The sequence below is a fragment of the Mugil cephalus genome, chromosome 11 (assembly GCF_022458985.1).
Source record: "Mugil cephalus isolate CIBA_MC_2020 chromosome 11, CIBA_Mcephalus_1.1, whole genome shotgun sequence".
NCBI lineage: Eukaryota > Metazoa > Chordata > Actinopteri > Mugiliformes > Mugilidae > Mugil > Mugil cephalus.
In genome coordinates this window covers 13,238,054-13,257,540 of record NC_061780.1, presented here as the reverse complement: position 1 = coordinate 13,257,540, position 19,487 = coordinate 13,238,054, and the positions used below count along the sequence as shown (strand labels likewise).

The following is a 19,487-nucleotide window of genomic DNA, read 5'->3' as shown; positions in this document are numbered from 1 at the left end:
GTGTTTCTGCACAACTGGCCCTGTGTCTGGTCTCTGGGATGGAAGATCCTCTGTCTTTTCTAAATTCAGCTAAACCCCAGCTCTCTCCTCTTCACTTAGACTTTCCTCATATTGCCATATTGTGCCCCCTTTTCCTTACTGCGCAAGCCAGGTTGAAAAAAAAAAAAAAAAAAAAAAAAACTCACATCCGCATTTTAAACTGCGCCTCTCCCATTAAAGCAGAGTCTAGACAGACACGCTCTTTTTTCGAGCATATTTAATATGAGGCTTCGTGCGCGTGCTTGAACTTCTCGTGCCGGGGCCGTAGTCGGGCTAAAATAAAGCGTGATCCACTTTGCAAGCTCGCACTGATGTGGGAAATCACATTAACCCTGCGCGGTATGATGTGGCTGTGAAATTATATGTGGACAGCTTCTTGCCTGCAAAGCTCCGTGTGCATTAGGGGGGTGTGTCAGGCTGAATGTTAAATTGTGTTTCGATGTTTGTACATGTGATCAAGTATGCCTTCTCATTGGTACTTCCTGCCCCCCCACCCCCCTCTCCCACCCTCCATAAGCCCCCTAGAGGTAGATGCGTGTGTTTGTGTGTGAAAGACAGAGCAAGAGGCAGTTTGTGTACGTGTGTGTGTGTGTGCGCGCGCGTGTGCGTGTGCTGAGAGTGAGAAAAGAAACCGAAAGGCAGTCTCGTCCCACTTACAACACGGATCTGAATTTTAATCAACGCTCAACTGAACAATTAAACGCATCATAACACTTATAATATGTTTGCATTTAATTATTTCCAACAACTCCCTTCGCCTCACGCACACACACACACATTTTTCATTACCACCCTTGCTCAAAGCTTTGCACACACACACACACACACACACACACACCCTTGTGCGTTTTGTGCACTCCTAAAAAAAATGTGTGCTTTCTTTGATTTGTGGAGCAAAATAAATAAATTCATGTGTTTGTAATTACTGGGAGACTTTGAAACTATCCCTGCATCCTCTTTCTGGTAGATAAGGGTTTTTTTTCTCCCCCCCTGCACGGTGTAGTTCAATGTTGGTAGGGTGAGAGGGAGAGAGCTGGAGCCTGTGCGCCCATCCCCCCACACTCAGCAGAGAGTGTTTCTGCTGGAGTGAGAGACAGACAGAGAGGAGAGGGGGTGGTAGAAGAGAGCGGAGCAGAGCAGAGCAGGCAGGGGAGGGAATAAGAGGGAATGTGCATTGGTAGTCTCGTTTGCTGCAAGGCTTCCTCCTTCTGCTCTGGAAAAACCTGTGTGTATGTGCGTGTGTGTGTGTGTTGCCTTTCTTACCTAAACACCACACATAAATACTAGAGTTATAGCCCTTAAAACACCTGCCGAATACCATAGGATTTTATTGCATATTAAAAAAAAATAATAATAATAACTATGTGTTTGACACTCGAGGATAAATTCCTGCAAATAGTTTCCACCACTCCTTGTATAGTGCGCATCTTCCAGTGCGAGGTTATAGCTTTGCTTTTACCTGCATATCTATGCAAAAACACAATTATTATTTTTTTAAAAAAGATTATGAATTTATTAGTTTAATTTTGCATCACTCTTGAAATTCACACATTTTGTATATACATATATATACATGTGTGTTTACGTGTCGGTGGATTTGGCGCGCATTGTTTATGAGTTGAGCACACGTTAAGACTCTTGTGCAGAAAATATTCCACCTATAGGGGGAAAAGACAACGTGAGGTTTTTAAAAGATTAAAAAAAAAAAAAAAAAAAAGTCCAGTCCGGAATGGATGTGGATCCGGCCCGTGTCTTGCAGCCATCCGTGCGGCTGAGTAAAATGGCTGTATCTAGCGGAGCCTCGTGTTGGTTGGGTTCGCTCCCTGCCTCTACCCGGGCTCAGTAACACAACTCCCACAACAATTTCTGTCGCTTTTTTACGCATTGTATGGAGCCTCCATCATCTCTCTAAGCCATTTGCGGAACCGGAACCGGGGGGATGGAAGCCGGATTCGGTCCGGTGTAAGGGGTGGGAATGAATCGGCACAAGGATAGATGGTTCTAAACAATTATTTATATTCAATGCTAGCTTTTGATTGTGACTGACTCGCCGAGAGAGGGAGAGAGAGGTGGGGGGGTATATCATGGCCGCTCAGGTCGCCAGCGCCGCCACTCTGAACACTAGCCCGCCTTCCGAACTCAAAAAGCCGGATCGAGACCCCAAGGAAGACTCGGTCCAGGGGGAGAAGCAGTCAGACAAAAAGCAGCCGGGCTTGGACAGCGGATCGCCGGGCCGGGGGGATCTGCAGGACGGGGCCGACGGTGGAAATGCAGGGGGAGGAGGGGAACCTGAGATGAAGAACGGGAATGGGAACCCGCCCAGGGCCAACAATAATTCCCAGAATGACTCTATCGGACCGGAGGGAAATAACCACCCCGGTTTGGTGCATCACCACGGCCCCGCTTTCCCTCCACCTTCGTACGGATACAGTCACTACGGTCGGGCCCCTATTCATCAACATGGCGGACAACAAAGCCCTGGCATGGCAGCTGCTGCGGGTCCGGTCGTGCAGTCGAGCAACATGATGGACCCGTATCAACCCAATTCGCACGACCATGGCTTTTCAAACCACCAGTTTAATAATTACAACCCATTCCCGAACAGGACTCCTTATCCGGGCCAAGCGTACGCCATGAACTCGCCTCGCAGTGCCCAGGCGCCGACAGCTGGGGGGCAGCCAGCTAAGCAGCAGCCTCCAGCGGGAGGACCCACGGCAATGGCTGGATCTTACAGTAACCAGAGATATAACATTGGAAACCCTCAGCCCACGTCCACGCCGACTCTCAACAAGCTCCTGACCTCCCCCAGCTCTACGCGGGGATATCCAAACTACCCGTCTAGCGACTACAGCAGCCAAGAGGGAGCTAGTAAGGGACCAGCAGACATGGGCAGTAGCGGCGGTCAGTACGGAGGGAGCAACCCGGGTTGGCAACAAAGGAGCCATCACCCGTCGCCCATGAGCCCGGGAAGTGCCGGGCAGCCGCTAGTTAGAAACCAGGTAAAAACAAACTATTACAGGAACAAGCCGCTGGCTTTTTAGCATGTCTCCTTCCCTCCTCCTTGCTAGTCCTCAACGTAGCAGGCCAGCCATTGTCTGACACTAGTTCGCAAAGACTCTAAAATGGCTGCCTCTCGTGTGTATTTTTTTCCCTTTTTACCACACCATTAATCAAGAAACGCGTTTTGCTACATGTATAAAGCTATGTGGTGATAGAGGAGTGCCGCCCGAAGACGATATACGTGGTTGAAACGTTGTAAGGACGTTCAGGGAGCCAAGAAGGCCCCGAGACTTTGAAGAAATACCCACCGAAGAGCCACGGCTCGTTTTTTCCCCTCGATAGCTCTTGCGAACTCGCTTTTTAGCCGCTAAATTCTCACTTTATTCAGCCGCAAATGCTTAAATGCACCGTGGCTACGCCGAGGTGGGAGCCTTTTCTAACATATTAAGCGTGTGGTGGTTGATTATAGTCGCATGTTTGTGTTGTTTTTCCTCGCTCGATTAGCTGTAATTTTGTGGCCGTGACGGAAGGAATGTGTCCGCGGAGCCTCTCACGGTTAGTTTAAATGGGCCCCCGTTTAAATCGCTTTAAATGTCCGAGAAAGATGCGAGCAAGTGGTGTAAAAATTTCTTAGTTTTGGCACGATGTGTTTTAATAAGCGAGTCCCCGCCGTGTGCTGAAAAGCTGCGGGTCTTTTGGAGTTGCGTGCTGCCTGTAAACAGTGAGCTCTGCCTCATGAGTGACTGAGTGCAGCCTGCAGATTGCAGTTTGCACTGGGATTTGAATTGTGGAGGTAAAATCCTACTGTCAAAGCCAGGAGATAGTTGGTCTTGGGTTGACATGCGAGCTGAAATCTGATTGGCTCCCCATGCGCTGCTCATGGCCATTTATAATTACATGTGATGCAAGGCAACAGTTGCTGATAAGAGCACACAGCATTAGCTCATTGCAGGGTCACCAGAGGTTTTTACTGCTCCACTCCTCCTGTGCTGCTCCACTTTTTTTTTTTTTTACACTCCCTTAAACATCCTCTGTTGGAAGTACTGGGACATGGATAGTGACTGGTTTTTATTTATTTTTGTTTAATTATTTACTATTTAATAATTTAACTTAAAGGGACTTATTAGCAATCTGTTTTTAAGGCAGTTTATATTTCCACAAAAAATGTAGCGCTGGCTTATATTATGTGTTGGGTCTAGTCCGCAGCAGTGTGAACTCACTTGCCAGTTCATTAGGTACACAAATTATATCTAATATAACAGTCCAGTATTAAATATTAGCTTCGTGTGTGTTATAGTTTTTAGTTTATGTTGACAGGGAAAGGCAGTAATTAAACTGTATTATCATTTTTGGATTGTGTAGTTAGGCTGCATTGATACAACACTTAAGTGTTTCTGTCATTTAGCCCAGAAGACTGACGGGGTTTAAACAGCACTGCAAACCACAGCCTCCAATATGAAAACACATTTGAATCAATAGCTCTCTCAGTTATTTTAAATACATCCTGAATACCAAAACCGTCATGAAACTAAGATTTACTAGATTGTTGTATTGGAATACATTTGTATTCACTAATGAACTGACTGGTATTCAGTGTAGTCACGTCACTCTTTCAGAATGATTATGAACGATACCTAACATTGAAAGTTTCACCAGTTAAAAAAAAAAAAATCACACATTTTTTAATTTACATAAAACCATAAACAGACTCCCTTTGCATTTTAAGAAAACTGGAAGCCATTTATTGGAATTTACCTCTGTCGTCTATAAAGGCCGCACGTTACTGAGGAAAAGCCCAGCATGTGCTCCCATCAGTCGTATTCACAAGTGTACCTAATGAACTGGTGCAGTTAAATTTCAACAGTCTTTATAAATTTAGGAAACATATCAAAATAGTAGAAACATGTGTCGTTCGTACTACGAACTACTACAGAGTTGAATGAACCGCTCACTTGGTTATTTTAAACAAATGCTGAAAACGGACCGTTGCCATTAGTTCACTCGTGCACCAAATGGACCCGCAAACGGTGCGTCATGGTTTTAATATTTCTCCTAAAACCAGTCTTAACACATAGTGTGTACTCACTGTATATGAGGCTACACAATGGCATTACTACAGCCATTAAAGGCTCAACAACAACAACATCTGCCATGCCATTCTTGTTTTTTTTTTTTCCAGCTTTATTTACATGCACACTTATTTGTTATCCTTGACGTCCCGCTGATAATTCATAGGCTGTTTTATTCTAATTTTTTTTCTGTCCTATCGTGACTTGTTGAAGAGCCGAAGGCACATTTTAGTGTGTGCATTTTGAAGCGGTGCCCGGCCTGCCACACAAGTTTGACAGCGACGAATTCCCCCCATTCCTCCCTCCAAGCCAATCAGGAGACAGTCCACCGTCCCTCTCCAACCAAGGGAGTTTCCTCTCTGTCTTATGCAGATTAGCCATGTGCTGCTCTTATTTATTGTGCCTCATTATCCCGGATCTGCAAAATGTCACGTAAGGCATTTTGCATAGGATTTGTAAAAGACCTGTTGCAGAGTCGGGGATGCTCTTCTCGGCAAAGTGCACACGTGGTGATTCGGTTAACCTGTTGGGGACTGATTTTAATTCGTGAGCAGATGTCCTTTTTCATTGTGACGTACCTGATCTTGCAGCGTTAATGTGTTTTTTTGTTGGAGGTGAGGGAATGATGGGTTTCTAAATATAAAACCGTAATGCTGCGTGTAACAGTAATTTGAAGATAATGATTTAAACCTAACACCTCCTTCCTTTTCTTTTATTTGATAAGTGTTTATAGTACCTGCTGGGATGTAGAATTAGTACGCTCTGGTATATTTTTCACTCTCTCCAGCTGTTGTGAAAGTACTTCCTTCATTTCTGGTGTCATTCATCCAGAGCCAAACTGCCTTCTCAGGGGGAAAGAAAAAAACTACTTGGACCAGACTCAAAACAGGAGCACAGCTGGGATATGTTTAAGATTGGGCAGACTGCCCTCCATTCGAAAGTAGATATATATAGCTCTGTTGACTTCCGAAACTATGGCAAGAGGAGGTGAAAAAAAAATCAGGGTAATGACCGTGGGAAATAAGGTGGAAAAACTGAATTTCCTCATTCATTGAAGTTTAGTTTTTTACACTTTAAGGTATGAAAATGTTACCAACCACAGCCGAGTACTTCGCAGCCTTTGAAGAATATGCTTTGATAGAAGTCCGAGGAGGGATACTTTTGGTTCGTTTTGTTTGTTCAAAGTTGTGTACCTGCTGACTGAGTGTATTTTCTTACGTTCTTGTCACGTCCAGCCACCTGGTCCCATCGACCCAATGGCAAAAATGAGGGGTCAGCCATATGCGACGGGCGGTCCATACGTTCAGCAGTCACAGCAGGGGCCTCCTACAGGTCCACAACAGGGCCCTGGTTACCCTGGCCAGGGTTACGGTCCACCGGGTCCCCAGAGATACCCAGTGGGAATGCAAGGACGTACTCCTGCAGGCATGGGCGGCATGCCGTACGGTTCACAGGTATTATACGCAGAATTCTCTTTTGTTTTTCTTCTTCTTAATTAAGGTTTACTACTGTGGTTTTAAAATCATAATGTGTTTTTGTGTTCCGTTTAGATGGGATCTTATGGACAGCAGGGACCAGGAGGTTATGGCTCTCAGGGCCAGGCGCCATATTACGGCCAGCCGGGCCAAGGTCCTCACCCAAGTCAGCAGCAACCCCCCTACGCTCAGCCCCCGCCCGGGCAACCCGGTGGACAGACACCGTACCCGGGGCAACCCCACCTTCCGCCAAATTCTGCTCCTCACACCCAGGGAGGACCACCCTATCAGCAGCCCCACATGCCCCCACAGTCCCAGGGGCCACTGCCAGGCCCGCCCCAGGGGCCCCAACAGTCCCAGCCACCGTATTCTCAAGCCTCGGCCCCGCCGTCTGGCCAGTCTCCCTACGCTCAGCAGCAGGGTCCTCCCAGTCAGGCCCCGCAGCAGCCAAGTTCTCAATCCACCCCTGGATCACAGGGCCCGTCCAGCTACCCGGGGTCCACGCAGGGGCCCCAGCAGCCCCCCTCGCAGCAACAGCAGTCGCAGTCCCACCCGCAGCAGCCGCCCGGACACAGCCAACACTCACAGGGGCAGCCGGCGGTTTACCCCCCGAACCCTCAGCAGCAACAAGCACAACAGTCACCTTATCAGCGCTTTCCTCCTCCTCCTCAACAGCAGGTACGACCCTCCGCTCTGCCCCGTCCTCATCGTCCCCATTATCGTTTTTCTATTCATCTTTCCAAGTCTCAGGCAATATACTTAAGCCTTTGTTCTTTTTTTTATTGATTTTTTTTTTTTTTTTTTTTTTTTTTAATCAGGAGGTTTCCCAGGACTCATTTCAGTCCAATGCCCCTCCATCCAGCCAGCCTAAATCTGGCCCAGAGGACGGTCAAGGCCGCCCTTCCAGCCTTCCGGTTAGTGAAGCTTGTTAAATTACCGCTGGAACGTAAAAAGCCTTTTTTTTTCTTTTTTTTTTTTTTTTGTCCTCACACGTGTTTGTGCTTCTCAAGCCTATGTAATGCACAGTTTCTGTTTTTATCTTTTTTTATTTATTTTATTTTTTTTATTTTACTACTTTGAGGCTCATTACAGGTTTCAAATTAGGCGTCAGATGTTAATGTTTCACAAGCTTCTCATTTCCTGTTTGCTCGTATTTTTGCGGCTGCTTTCGGTCCCTCAGTCCCCCTCCCTGAGTGGCTGAAGCTTGTGGTGAAGGTCCTTTGTAAATGACGTTGCATGTGTGAGCTGATGAGTAATCTGACGATTGAACTCGGATGCCGGTGAAACCACCAAATTAACAAAAAAAAAACATGCGAGTTGATTTCTAATCGTATGTTTCGTTCATTTGTAGTCTCAAGGAAAAAGCATATACACAGTGCTTTGTGTTTATCTTTGCATAAGTTAATCAACCTAAATCCTAGATCCTAAACTGTTCAGTAAGTAATCAACAATAGCGATGATAATGTAAACATGGTAACGTGTTCACACACGACTGTCATGAATTTATGATCAGTCCAAGTATCAATCCTAAGTCTGTTGAGCTTGAGTCCTCTGGGTACTCGGCTAGTTTATTTAAACATGCAACAACCCCAATTTATTTAGTTAATTATTTTTTTCCTGTCTCTGTATTTGCTGTGTGATCAATTTGCATCCTGTCATAATAAGCTACTGATGATCATAAAGAGCAGTTATTCATTTGTGAGCTGTCAAGTGGACGCGCACACACAGTAGTTGCAGTGCACACTGAACTGGTGTCCGTAATTAAATTTTCCCATGCGAGCCTTGATGATGCAGGATGACGTCACCGGTCTGAATGACCTGATGTGATACAGACTCGTACATATTGTCATTGAAATCGCGCAGCCCCGGCACTACTTCCTGACTCGGCTTGCATCCTACAAACCCGTGGTAACCATGACAACCCTCGGCACTAATGCACACTCACTTTTTCTTTGAAAAAGATAAATAAGGACAAAGGCCTCCGGGTGTGTGTGTGTGTGCGCGTGTGTGTGCGCGCGCTTACGTGTGTGATATTTACATCTCTGCCGCTCATGTCTTACCAACAGAGAGGCTGTTTCTTGACTGTCCCTCTTCTTTGTCCTGTACTTGTTTTCAGGACCTGTCAGGGTCCATCGATGACCTGCCCACGGGCGCGGAGGGTGCTCTGAGTCCCGGCGTGAGCACGTCAGGCGTGTCGAGCAGCCAGGGCGAGCAGAGCAACCCTGCTCAGTCGCCCTTCTCTCCTCACACGTCCCCCCACCTGCCAGGCATCCGAGGGCCTTCACCTTCCCCAGCTGGCTCCCCTGCCAGCGCTGGCACGCCCCGCACAGGACCGCTGTCACCCGCCAACATGCCAGGTGGGCTGATCCCTCACACTGATAGGAGCCGTATGACTGTAACTGACTAAAGCTTGCGCGATGGAGGGAGGATTGCACACTTTGCGATGAAATGCATGAAAGTAAAGTGTTGCTTTAAACTTTTTTGCACGAACAGGAACTAAACTATATGTATAGAGCTGGTATCATCAAAACATTAAACCCAGATTTTCCTTATTTAAATGTTTCCTAAGCAGGTTTAAAGGTAAAGAAAGATGCACTTTGTTAGAGTTTTTTCTTTCTTTTTCCAAAACTGTATCTTCTGTATCATTCTTTCTATAGAAAATTTTAGTAACTGGAGGCTGTAATTACACATTAACTTTATAACATTAAAGTTTTGTTTGGTTGCCAGCTACTAGCACTACAATCATACACTTCTAAGGATGATTTTTCACAGTGAAGGGTTAAAACTGTAGGTGCAGCTGATCTCAAGACTCAAACAAGTGTTACTCATTGACCGTATTCTTAATTTCCCGGAAAGGAAAATAGTATTTTTGATCACTTACCTTAATTGGAGTATTAATTACTCCTCCCAACTTAAAGGGTTGTGGATGTTTGTTGTTCTTTGTGCAAAATAATGCACATTTGACGCAAGGAGATTGTCAGGCCTGAGTATTTTGGCATCTTTAAGAACCTAAATCAGCCCATGTCCTCATATCTGAATAACTACAGGAGCCTCTCGTTGTGCTTTTCTTGAGCTCTCTCTAATTCAACTTCATCATTGTTGTTAAGGGACCCAAATGCCTCCCAGGCCATCAAGCGTGCAGTCAGACGGGAGCTTGCACCCTGCAATGAGCCAGTCTCCTATGGCCCAGGACAGAGGTATGTTGCTGTCTAAACACACGCTGTACGTTAGAGGTTAACATGTGTACAGTGTCTGAGTCTGAGCACTGTCTGATTCTGTCGTCTTCCTTCAGGGTTTATGCAGAGAAACCCCCAGATGCCCACTTACGGCTCCCCCCAGTCAGCCTCTGCACTGTCGCCGCGCCAGTCCTCTGGAGGACAGATGCATCCTGGGATGGCCCCGTATCAGCAGAACAACTCCATGGCCGGCTACGGACAACAGGGAGCGCAATATGGTCCCCAAGGTTTGTTATTTTGAACTGTCTCCGTCTGTCTGTTTTTAAGAAAAAGCTCCTTTTTTTTGAGATACTGTTAAAAGCCTCTAGAAATAGAATTTTTAGCTCTTAAATTATTTAGATTTTTAAATTTATGATCTGTTTGTTAAGTTTTCCTCATGGATATACCCCACCAGACAAACCTATGGACTCTGTCTTGCCGGCTCATAGGAATACCATGCAATCGTTGGTCCCTCCCTCTGACTCTGTCCCGGCTATTTATAGCAGTGAAGCAGAGAGTCAGCTGATGTAGCAGAGCCTCCTGTCAGTAGAGCTGAAACTGTGACAAAGGCTTGTTGCTCTCTCTGCTAGCACACTGAAAGGAAGAAAAGTCGGTCTCACACAACCCTTTAGGAAGAGACTCAGCCGTGGCTTGAACATAACACTTTCAGTTGTGATCACAAATGAACTTTTTTAGACTAAAGTGATTTTCTTTTAAGCTAAAACATTGATTTAACGTTTTTTTATTTTTATTTTCACAAAAATTGATTTAGCTTTTGCTGTGCTTATAGGTTATCCCCGGCAACCTGGCTATGGCAACATGCCCAATTCCAACTACCCCGGGCCAGGCATGGGCTCAATGAACCCCATGGCCGGGCAGGGTGGAGGGCCGCCGTACGCAGGCATTCCTCCGGGACGGATGCCTCCCAATCAAATGGGGGCGCGTCCCTACGGCCCGAACATGGGTCCCAATATGGGCCCCAACATTGGTCCAAACATGCCTCCTAACATGGGCAACATGCCACCTCAGGTAGGCTCAGGAATGTGCCCTCCTCCAGGAATGAACAGAAAGCCCCAGGACCCCACCGCCATGCAACACCCTGCCACTAACTCCATGCACAACAGGTTGGTTCATGACGAATACGCATGAAGCCTTGTGATGATTGACTTCTGTTTTGTGCATGAGTATGAAACAGCAGCATGTAATACTTTGTCACCATTTTGTCCTCCGTCCAGGATGCCTGGTTACCCCAACATGTCTCCAGGAATGATGGGCTCCGGTCCCCCGTATGGCCCGCCAATGAACAACATGCCTGGAATGATGAACACTCCGGGAGGATCCCCTTATCCAATGGGGCCAAACATGGCCAATAACACAAGTGGTAACTTATACAGAGATGACTGCACCTGGTTTTGTTCTCTTTAAATTTCGATACTTCACAGCTAATCTCAATCCCTGTTATTGTCTCCAGGCATGGCCTCTAGTCCAGAGATGAACAACAAGATGAATAACAAAGTAGATGGGCCTCCAACGCCTAAGCCAGAGCCCAAATCTAAGGTCAGCGGTCTCCTACGTGTAGCAGCAGTATTTTAGAAAGCTTGAACATGTTTTTTTGCTTCCGACATTTTACAGAATTTAAAAGAAAAGGTGGTTTCTTATTTTTCTCTAGAAGTCCAACTCTTCCACCACAACCAACGAAAAGATAACACGCCTGTATGAGTTGGGACCAGAGCCAGACCGGAAAATGTGGGTGGACCATTATTTGGCCTTCATTGAAGAGAAAGCAATGGGCATGACCAACCTGCCGGCTGTGGGACGCAAACCCCTCGACCTCTTTAGGCTGTACATATCAGTCAAAGAGATCGGAGGCATGACGCAGGTTAGTAATTAATTTAAAAAAAAATAAAAATCAATAAATCCTAAAACTCATGTATTTCTTACCCTTAATCGCACTTTGTTTCTGATGATGTCTTGTGTGTTTGTGTGTGTCTCAGGTAAATAAGAATAAGAAGTGGCGTGATCTGGCCACTTCCCTGAATGTGGGCACATCCAGCAGCGCTGCCAGTTCTTTGAAGAAACAGTACATCCAGTGTCTGTACGCCTTTGAGTGCAAAGTTGAGCGCGGTGAAGACCCTCCTCCTGAGATTTTTACAGACAACAAAAAGAACCAGCCTGCTAAGGTCCAGCCGCCCTCTCCAGGTTAGAGCTGCACCTCTCGGCTCCTTAGACCCACGTACACGCGCCGTTAACATGAAGGAAAATACAGACCATGCTGTGTTCCAGTGTCATTAAATCATCTCCCATGTCCGTCTGCTTCTCTTTTTTTTTTTTTTTCAAACTGCAGCGTCCCTCTGCTCCACAGCTGGGTCAGGCTCTCTGCAGGGTCCTCAGACACCCCAGTCCACCAGCAGCTCCATGGCTGAGGGGGGAGACCTTAAACCTCCCACGCCGGCCTCTACCCCTCATACTCAAATGCCCCCCATGCCACCCGGCTCCAGGTGACTCATTTTTAGATTTTACAGATGCTTCTTAGCTTCTGAAGACATTATGATTAGTGAAACTTATGTCCTCTCCTCATCTTTATCTTTTTTTCCCCCCCAGGAGCAGCGTTAGCCTGCAGGACCCCTTCTCTGAAGGAAGCGACCCTGCTTTCCCCAGGAAGAACATGACGCCCAACTCCACCTTTCAGCCTGGCATGAACACACCAGACATGCAAGGTCGCATGGGCCCCTACGAACCCAACAAAGACCCCTTCGGTAACATGCGCAAAGGTGAGCATACGGGGTCCTGATTGGCGCATATTGTTTAACATGAAACCGGTTTCAGTGAATCCGTTCTAATTGTGGTTTAATCCTGAACACGTTTCCAGTCGGGGAGCAGTTCCTACCTGCTAGCCAGGGCCCTACCAGCGGGGTAGGTGACCAGCCGCAGCCGCCACAGCAGCAGCAGCAGCAGCAGCAGCAGCCGCCGCAGCCGCCGCAGCAGCAGCCACCACAACAACAACAACAACAACCGCAGCAGCAGCAGCAGCAGCAGCAGCAACAACCACAACAGCCTCCATTCAACAGAGGACCGCCTGGGGCCATGGGCTCCATGCCAATGGGGCCCCGGCAGCAGTATCCGTATGGACCAGGCTACGACAGGAGGTAAGAATGATTTTCAAGTTAATTGAACGCTGCTCATTTAATTTTTTCATCAGTCGAGGCCTCAGACCTCAGTGCCAGTAAATAGTTTGCTATGTTTAAATTGCACACATTTAACTGACTTTCATGTGGCTTTTATGTTCTGCTTCTTACACATTTTACTGAGCTTGGATTGGAGGTAGTGATGTACTGACAGCTTGTAGCAGTGATTTGTTTTGGACACAAGAACACAATTCAAACACATCTGCAGAAAATGCGATTTATTTTCTGAAAGAAAAATTCATGTTACTAAAACTACCTGCCTTGTAAATGTTCCACTTTATTTCATAAACAACACTGAGTATTCTCCCTTCATGAAATGTATTTTTGTTTTATTCTAATTCATTGTTTTAATTAGTATTTTTGCTGACTGATGCTGAGATTTGTTTTCAGACAGACGGAAGAAAGATTGTTCTGTTCTGAAAAATAAATAAAACAGAAATAATAGTTTAGAGAATCGGTGTCTAGCAACCTCCATTCGAGACCAAATATTTGAGGGATTGTGCTTTAATTTAGTTCAGACAGGCTTGAAGCTGTTTGTTTCTAACAGTCGTTTTTCTTGTATAAACCAGAGAAAAATTAATTACTAAGAGGTTTTGAGTTGTTCCTGTTTCCAAGTTTCTGTACAAGTGCTGACACTTTAGACTTGAACTAATTAATGTTTCATGTTTTTCTGGCACTAATAATTCACCTCTATAAGTATTTTACCATCAAGTCGCATGTTTAATGTAGGTCATCCAAACAGCTGTGACTGTTGGTCGTTGCAGGCTTAGGAGCCAGATAGTGTTTGACGCTGTGATCGGAACATTTGTTTTCCCATTACGTCTTTGATTTATGATATGTGTGGAGAAAAACTCGAAAGAACAGAAAACAAAGAACCATGTGCATTGTCCCGTTTTCCCCCAGATCGGAGCAAGGAATGGGCCCAGAGGGCAACATGGGATCCGGTGCTCCCCAGCCAAACCCTATGATGCCTGCCAACGCCGACGCAGGGATGTATTCGCCAAATCGCTTCCCACAGCAGCCACGGTCAGTTTACACAACATTTTGGGAAGCTTCATATTTAATTTAAATCAAGTGTGATGCTTTAGTGAGTCTTAAAGTCGATATGATGTCATTTAATTCGACATTATTTAGATATTTGTCATTGATCACATCATATCTTCTATCAAAGTGTATCACACTCAAAGTGTTATTGATTCAAATTAATTGTTACTCACCAGTTTGTAACCAGTACAGTTAACAAAAAAGTGAGACGTGCGATGGAAAATGAATATAATGGAACCGAGATGTGAAAGAAAGAAACTTTTTGGCTGTAAATTCATCCCTTTTTACTGTGACGTTGACTGCGTGTGCCAGACTGTGCATGTGTGACACTGGGGTTTGTCATAAAACAAATGAGAGGTGCATAATATTGTCATGGTGTGTAATGTGTGCAGGCATGATTCCTATGGTAATCAGTATCCTGGACAGGGAACGCCCCCTACTGGCTCTTACCCAAACCAGCAGCCTGGAATGTACCCACAGCAGGTAAATGATCACCTGCACTACGCTGTCACCATATATTCTGGTGCGCTCCGATTACATAATGTTAAGGTTGTGCTTTCGATATTGGTGTAAATTTTTTTTTTCTCTGTGATGAAGCTGGTGTCATGTCTTTTTTGTGCAGGAAGTGTATCGCGAGCCCGTTTATTGATTTTTAGTTCTATAGAGCGGAAGGATAATAAATGTGTCCCTCTCTACCTTACTTTCTGTAGAGTTACAAGCGTCCCGTGGAAGGTGGTTACCCTCCATCAAAACGTCATGAGGCGGAGTACAGTGGGCCTTTCCCCGGTGGGCAACAAGCACCACAGCAACAGCAAGGAGGTGCCTCTGCACCCTCTTCAGGACAGCAGGAGCCGTACAATCAGTACAGTGGCAGCGGGCCCTATCCTGGCTCTGACCGCCGCCCTCCCGGCCCCGGCAATCAGTTCCCTTTTCCCTTCGGTCGTGAACGGTTGCAGGGAGCCACGGGACCCAACGCTCAGCCTAACATGCCCCCGCAGATGATGCAATCAGGTCCAGAGGGTCCTCAGGGAGGCATGTGGCAGGGGCCTCGAGACATGAACTATCAGAACTACCCCAGCCGACAGGGTGGCCCTGGGGGCCCACCCCAGGGACCAGGATACCCTGGGATGAACCGCTCAGAGGATATGATGTCATCAGAACAGCGCATGAATCACGACGGCCAGTGGGGGGGTCAGATGGGGCCTCGGCAGCCTCCCTACGGTCCCGTCGGGCCCGGTCAGCCTATGCCTCGTTCAGTACAGTCCAACTACCAGCCCCCTCAGGGTGTGCAGAACCACATTCCACAGGTGTCCAGCCCGGCCTCCATGCCGCGCTCCATGGAGAGCAGGACATCCCCCAGCAAATCTCCCTACATGCACGGAGTAATGAAGATGCAAAAGGCTGGCCCTCCAGTGCCTGCGTCTCACATAGTGCCACCTCCGGTGCAGTCGCCTCTAATAAGGCGAGACATGCCTTTTCCCCCGGGCTCTACAGAAGCTACCCACCCTGTCCTGAAACCGCGTCGGAGACTCACAGTGAAAGATATCGGTACGACTATCATACACTGAAACCATCCGTAACAACATGAACTAGTGTTGCCTACATCCCCTTTAGTCTGCCTGTATTCATTTTTTTTTTTTTTTTTTTTTTTTTTTTTTTTGTCTTAACTTGTAGGAACCCCGGAGGCTTGGAGAGTCATGATGTCATTAAAGTCGGGTTTATTGGCTGAAAGTACATGGGCCTTAGACACCATCAACATTCTCCTGTATGATGACAACAGTATTTCCACCTTCGATCTCAACACGGTGAGACTTTGCATTGAGACTTGCAGTTGTTGCTGGTTGATAGCAGACAGAGCGATGGTCATGTCTAATATTCTCCGTATTTGTGTTCTTTGTTTAGTTGCCTGGCCTACTAGAGTTGGTGGTTGAGTATTTCCGACGCTGCCTCATTGAAATCTTTGGCATTCTACGGGAGTATGAAGTCGGGGACCCCGGCCAGAGGACACTACTTGATCCTGATGCCTTGAAACGAGACTGGGACAGCGCGGAGGAAGAGGAAGCGCGGGTTGAGGATATGGAACAAGACGAAGAGGACGATGAAGACGAGGAGGAGGTGGGGGAACGAGATGCGGAGGGGCCGGCTCCGGTGAAAGAGGAGGAAGATCAAGAGCAATGCTCTCGGGGACGAGATGAGAAGACGGAACAAGAGGAGAGAAAGACCAAGGTTCCGTCGTCTGAACAGGCGGGTTCGTTGCAGGCCTTACCCGCCCACGAGAGACCCAAACAGTCCAGCAAGTTCGACAAGTTTCCCCTGAAGGTGGTACGAAAGAAAGACCCATTCATGGCTTCCCAGTCTAATAATCACGGCAAACTGCAAGAGTTTGACAGTGGGTTAATCCATTGGAGTGCTGGAGGGGGAGACTCGACAGAACACATTCAGACACACTTTGAACCACGTAAAGACTTCTTGGAACCACGGGAACGAATACTAGTGCCCCAAGTTTTACTGAAGAGACGACTTCTGGAAGAAGAAATACAGGAAAATTGTTTGCCCATGGAGGAGGAGAAAAGGAAGCCTCAGGATGAAGAAGAGGAGGAAGAAAAGTCAAAGGAGACGTCTTTCTCAGATAAAGCAGCCATCTCAGAGTCCAGCTCTTCGCCTGACGGTGAGAAGAAAACTGATTCTGAAACGAAGGCGGTTGAGAAAAGTCCTGAATGTCACCAGGAGAACAATAGGCCCATTCCTTCCTGTGGCAGCATTTTAACCAAGCAGTCCGGCACCATCCTGGAGGATGAGCCCCACAGTAAAGACGAGGGGCCCCTCATCGCACTGGCTAACTGGCAGGATTCTTTAGCCCGACGCTGCGTTTGCATCTCCAACATCGTCCGCAGCCTCTCCTTTGTTCCAGGAAACGACCACGAGATGTCCAAACATCCAGGGCTGCTCCTGCTGCTGGGGCGCCTGATCCTCCTCCACCACCGGCACCCTGAGCGCAAACAGGCACCGCTCACCTACGAGAAGGATGAGGATTCAGAAGAAGGATTTGGCCAAAGGGATGAATGGTGGTGGGACTGCTTGGAGCTCCTGAGGGAGAACACATTGGTCACTTTGGCAAACATTTCAGGCCAACTGGACCTCTCCATCTACCCCGAGAGCATCTGCTTGCCTCTGCTGGACGGTCTTCTACATTGGGCCGTCTGCCCTTCAGCGGAGGCGCAGGACCCCTTCCCGACCCTGGGCCCCCACAGTGCTTTGTCACCTCAGAGACTGGTCCTTGAGACGCTAAGCAAACTAAGCATCCAAGACAACAACGTGGACCTCATCTTGGCCACTCCGCCCTTCAGTCGGTTGGAGAAGCTCTACGGGAACCTGGTGCGACTAATCGGAGACAGGAAGGTTGCAGTCTGCAGGGAGATGGCTGTGGTTCTATTGGCCAACCTGGCCCAGGGCGATACTATGGCGGCCCGAGCGATCGCTGTCCAGAAGGGCAGCGTGGGCACCTTGCTGGGTTTCCTGGAGGACAGTCTGGCTGCCACACAGCTCCAGCAGAGCCAGAGCTCTCTACTACACCTACAGGGGATGCACTTCGAGCCCACAAGCCCGGACATGATGCGGCGAGCTGCCCGGGCTCTGCACGCCTTAGCTAAGGTGGAGGAGAACCACTCAGAGTTCACACTACACGAGTCCCGACTCCTCGACCTTTCAGTGTCTCCTCTAATGAACTCGCTGGTTTCTCATGTTATCTGTGATGTACTCTTTTTGATCGGCCAGTCATGACAGCTGTAGGGAGCCGTGGCTCCACTTTTTGGGGGTTTTTATCCCAAAAAATCCCCTCCTCCCTGGTATCCTGGCTTGTGTGTGTAACAGGGCAAGGAAAGTTCAAGTGACTGTGTTTAATTTATGAAAATCCCTCAGATTCCATTCTCTGTGCCCTCCCCTGGCTGTCCTCGCTCGAGGAGGGTAATCACAGGGTTGTGGTGGATTACAAACCAGAGAGAAACCGACAAAGTGACACTACTTGCAACATGAATGCCAACTGGATGACACAGAGCAGAGCGCCACGGTTGGGAGAATGTTCTGCACTTGGGGGGAAAAAGTACTTTTTAATAAAGATAAATAAATGGATAAATAAATAAATAGCTGAAAAACAAAAACTGTAACCAAAGTTGCTGTCTCGTTTACAGTGAGTTTGGGAGACACAGTGTGCCCTAGCTCTCCCCACGAGGGCACGATGAGTCTGTAACTGGTTGACGTTCAGAGGTGAAGCAGACTGACAAGTGGCCTACTGGTTCTAGTTGCTGTAGTTGGATTCTCACCAGTCAGCCCCGACAGACCGAGCGCTGTCAATAGACACCTTCACCAGGGAGGCCTGTGCAGTGTGCAGTAGATTGTAGGACATTTTCTGTACCGTACTGCTCTTGAGTGTAAGCATTCTGTAACACACGTTTCACACAGAAGCTGACGATGCAGCTCCTCTAGAGTTTTGAGGTCATTTTAGTTTGATGTTGAACAGAAAATGGCTTTCTTCCCCAAAGTATCAAGAACCTACAACACCCTTACCTCCTCTTATCCCTTGATTGTATGAATACCCTTATTGAAAAGAAATCACCTCTTAGGACTGGTTTTCAACTTCAAATACAGCTTTGCTGTGGTGTATATATAATGTTGTACATTATACTTCCTTTCTCTGTGTCTGTCTCTGTCTGTGTCACTATTCTCACACTGGTTATTGGTGCGGGACGGAGGCCGACGTGAGCTTGGTCCGTGACCTCCAGTCCTCGCTGATTAGACCCACTCCTCTGGTCTCTCCACAGCTCTGTAGTATGGCAGACACGACTCGAACCTGTTCTCTCCTGGTACAACAAAAATAAACTAGATGAAGTACACATTTGACAAATTTTCTCCGGTCATGGATTCTGCATATTTGTATTTCAGACTATGTAGCTAAGACAACATGTAAATTCCTCCCTTTCCCTTTTTTGGCTCAATGAATATCATTTATTCAGTATGAAATCTTTATACTATATGTTCCACGTGGTAAGAATAAATGTACATTAAATCTTCGTAAGCTGTTTGATGGTTTTGTTTTTTTGAATATCTGACGTCATGGGTAATGTGGGGAATTACGCAAAATAAGGTTCAAGGAACCCATTTATATTATGTACACTGCTTTTGGGAAACAAGCGATTCAGGTTTATTTTCTATCCACGTTTCCCTTGTGCAACATGGCTGCATTTATCCAAATGGAGTCACAGGCCATCAAATCTTATATTTTGGCCTTGTGGAAAGAACATGGCTTCGTGTAACACCCATCATTTAGCATAAATCATATTTAAAAAACAACCCTTTTAAAACTAGGTTATTGTGTTACTTCTAGAACCTTTTTATTGGGGTCAAAGATTAACTTTATTTCAAGCCTATCAAACTTGATAGGCGCTCAAAAGAGAAAGGAAAGGG

The 19,487-nt window shown here is 46.8% G+C and overlaps 1 protein-coding gene across 1 annotated transcript; it reads left to right on the top strand.

Moving 5' to 3' along the window:
- The first annotated feature begins 1,781 nt into the window (after positions 1-1,781).
- On the top strand, positions 1,782-19,104 carry arid1aa (AT rich interactive domain 1Aa (SWI-like)). The gene is made up of 20 exons (XM_047599125.1): positions 1,782-3,038; positions 6,344-6,562; positions 6,659-7,261; positions 7,402-7,497; positions 8,700-8,940; positions 9,691-9,780; positions 9,876-10,046; positions 10,589-10,922; positions 11,034-11,179; positions 11,270-11,355; positions 11,468-11,677; positions 11,793-11,997; positions 12,143-12,296; positions 12,400-12,569; positions 12,668-12,944; positions 13,887-14,009; positions 14,420-14,510; positions 14,738-15,575; positions 15,702-15,832; positions 15,930-19,104. Exons 1-20 carry the CDS (start codon positions 2,124-2,126, stop codon positions 17,805-17,807), a joined length of 6,978 nt encoding a protein of 2,325 aa, XP_047455081.1. The 5' UTR covers positions 1,782-2,123; the 3' UTR covers positions 17,808-19,104.
- The last annotated feature ends 383 nt before the right edge of the window (positions 19,105-19,487 follow it).

Coding starts and splice junctions, on each gene's coding strand:
- arid1aa (XM_047599125.1), top strand. CDS start 2,124: ATGGCCGCTCAGGTCGCCAGCGCCGCCACTCTGAACACTAGCCCGCCT. Junction 9,781..9,875: donor TCCTATGGCCCAGGACAGAG/GTATGTTGCTGT, acceptor GTCTTCCTTCAG/GGTTTATGCAGAGAAACCCC. Junction 14,010..14,419: donor CGCTTCCCACAGCAGCCACG/GTCAGTTTACAC, acceptor TAATGTGTGCAG/GCATGATTCCTATGGTAATC.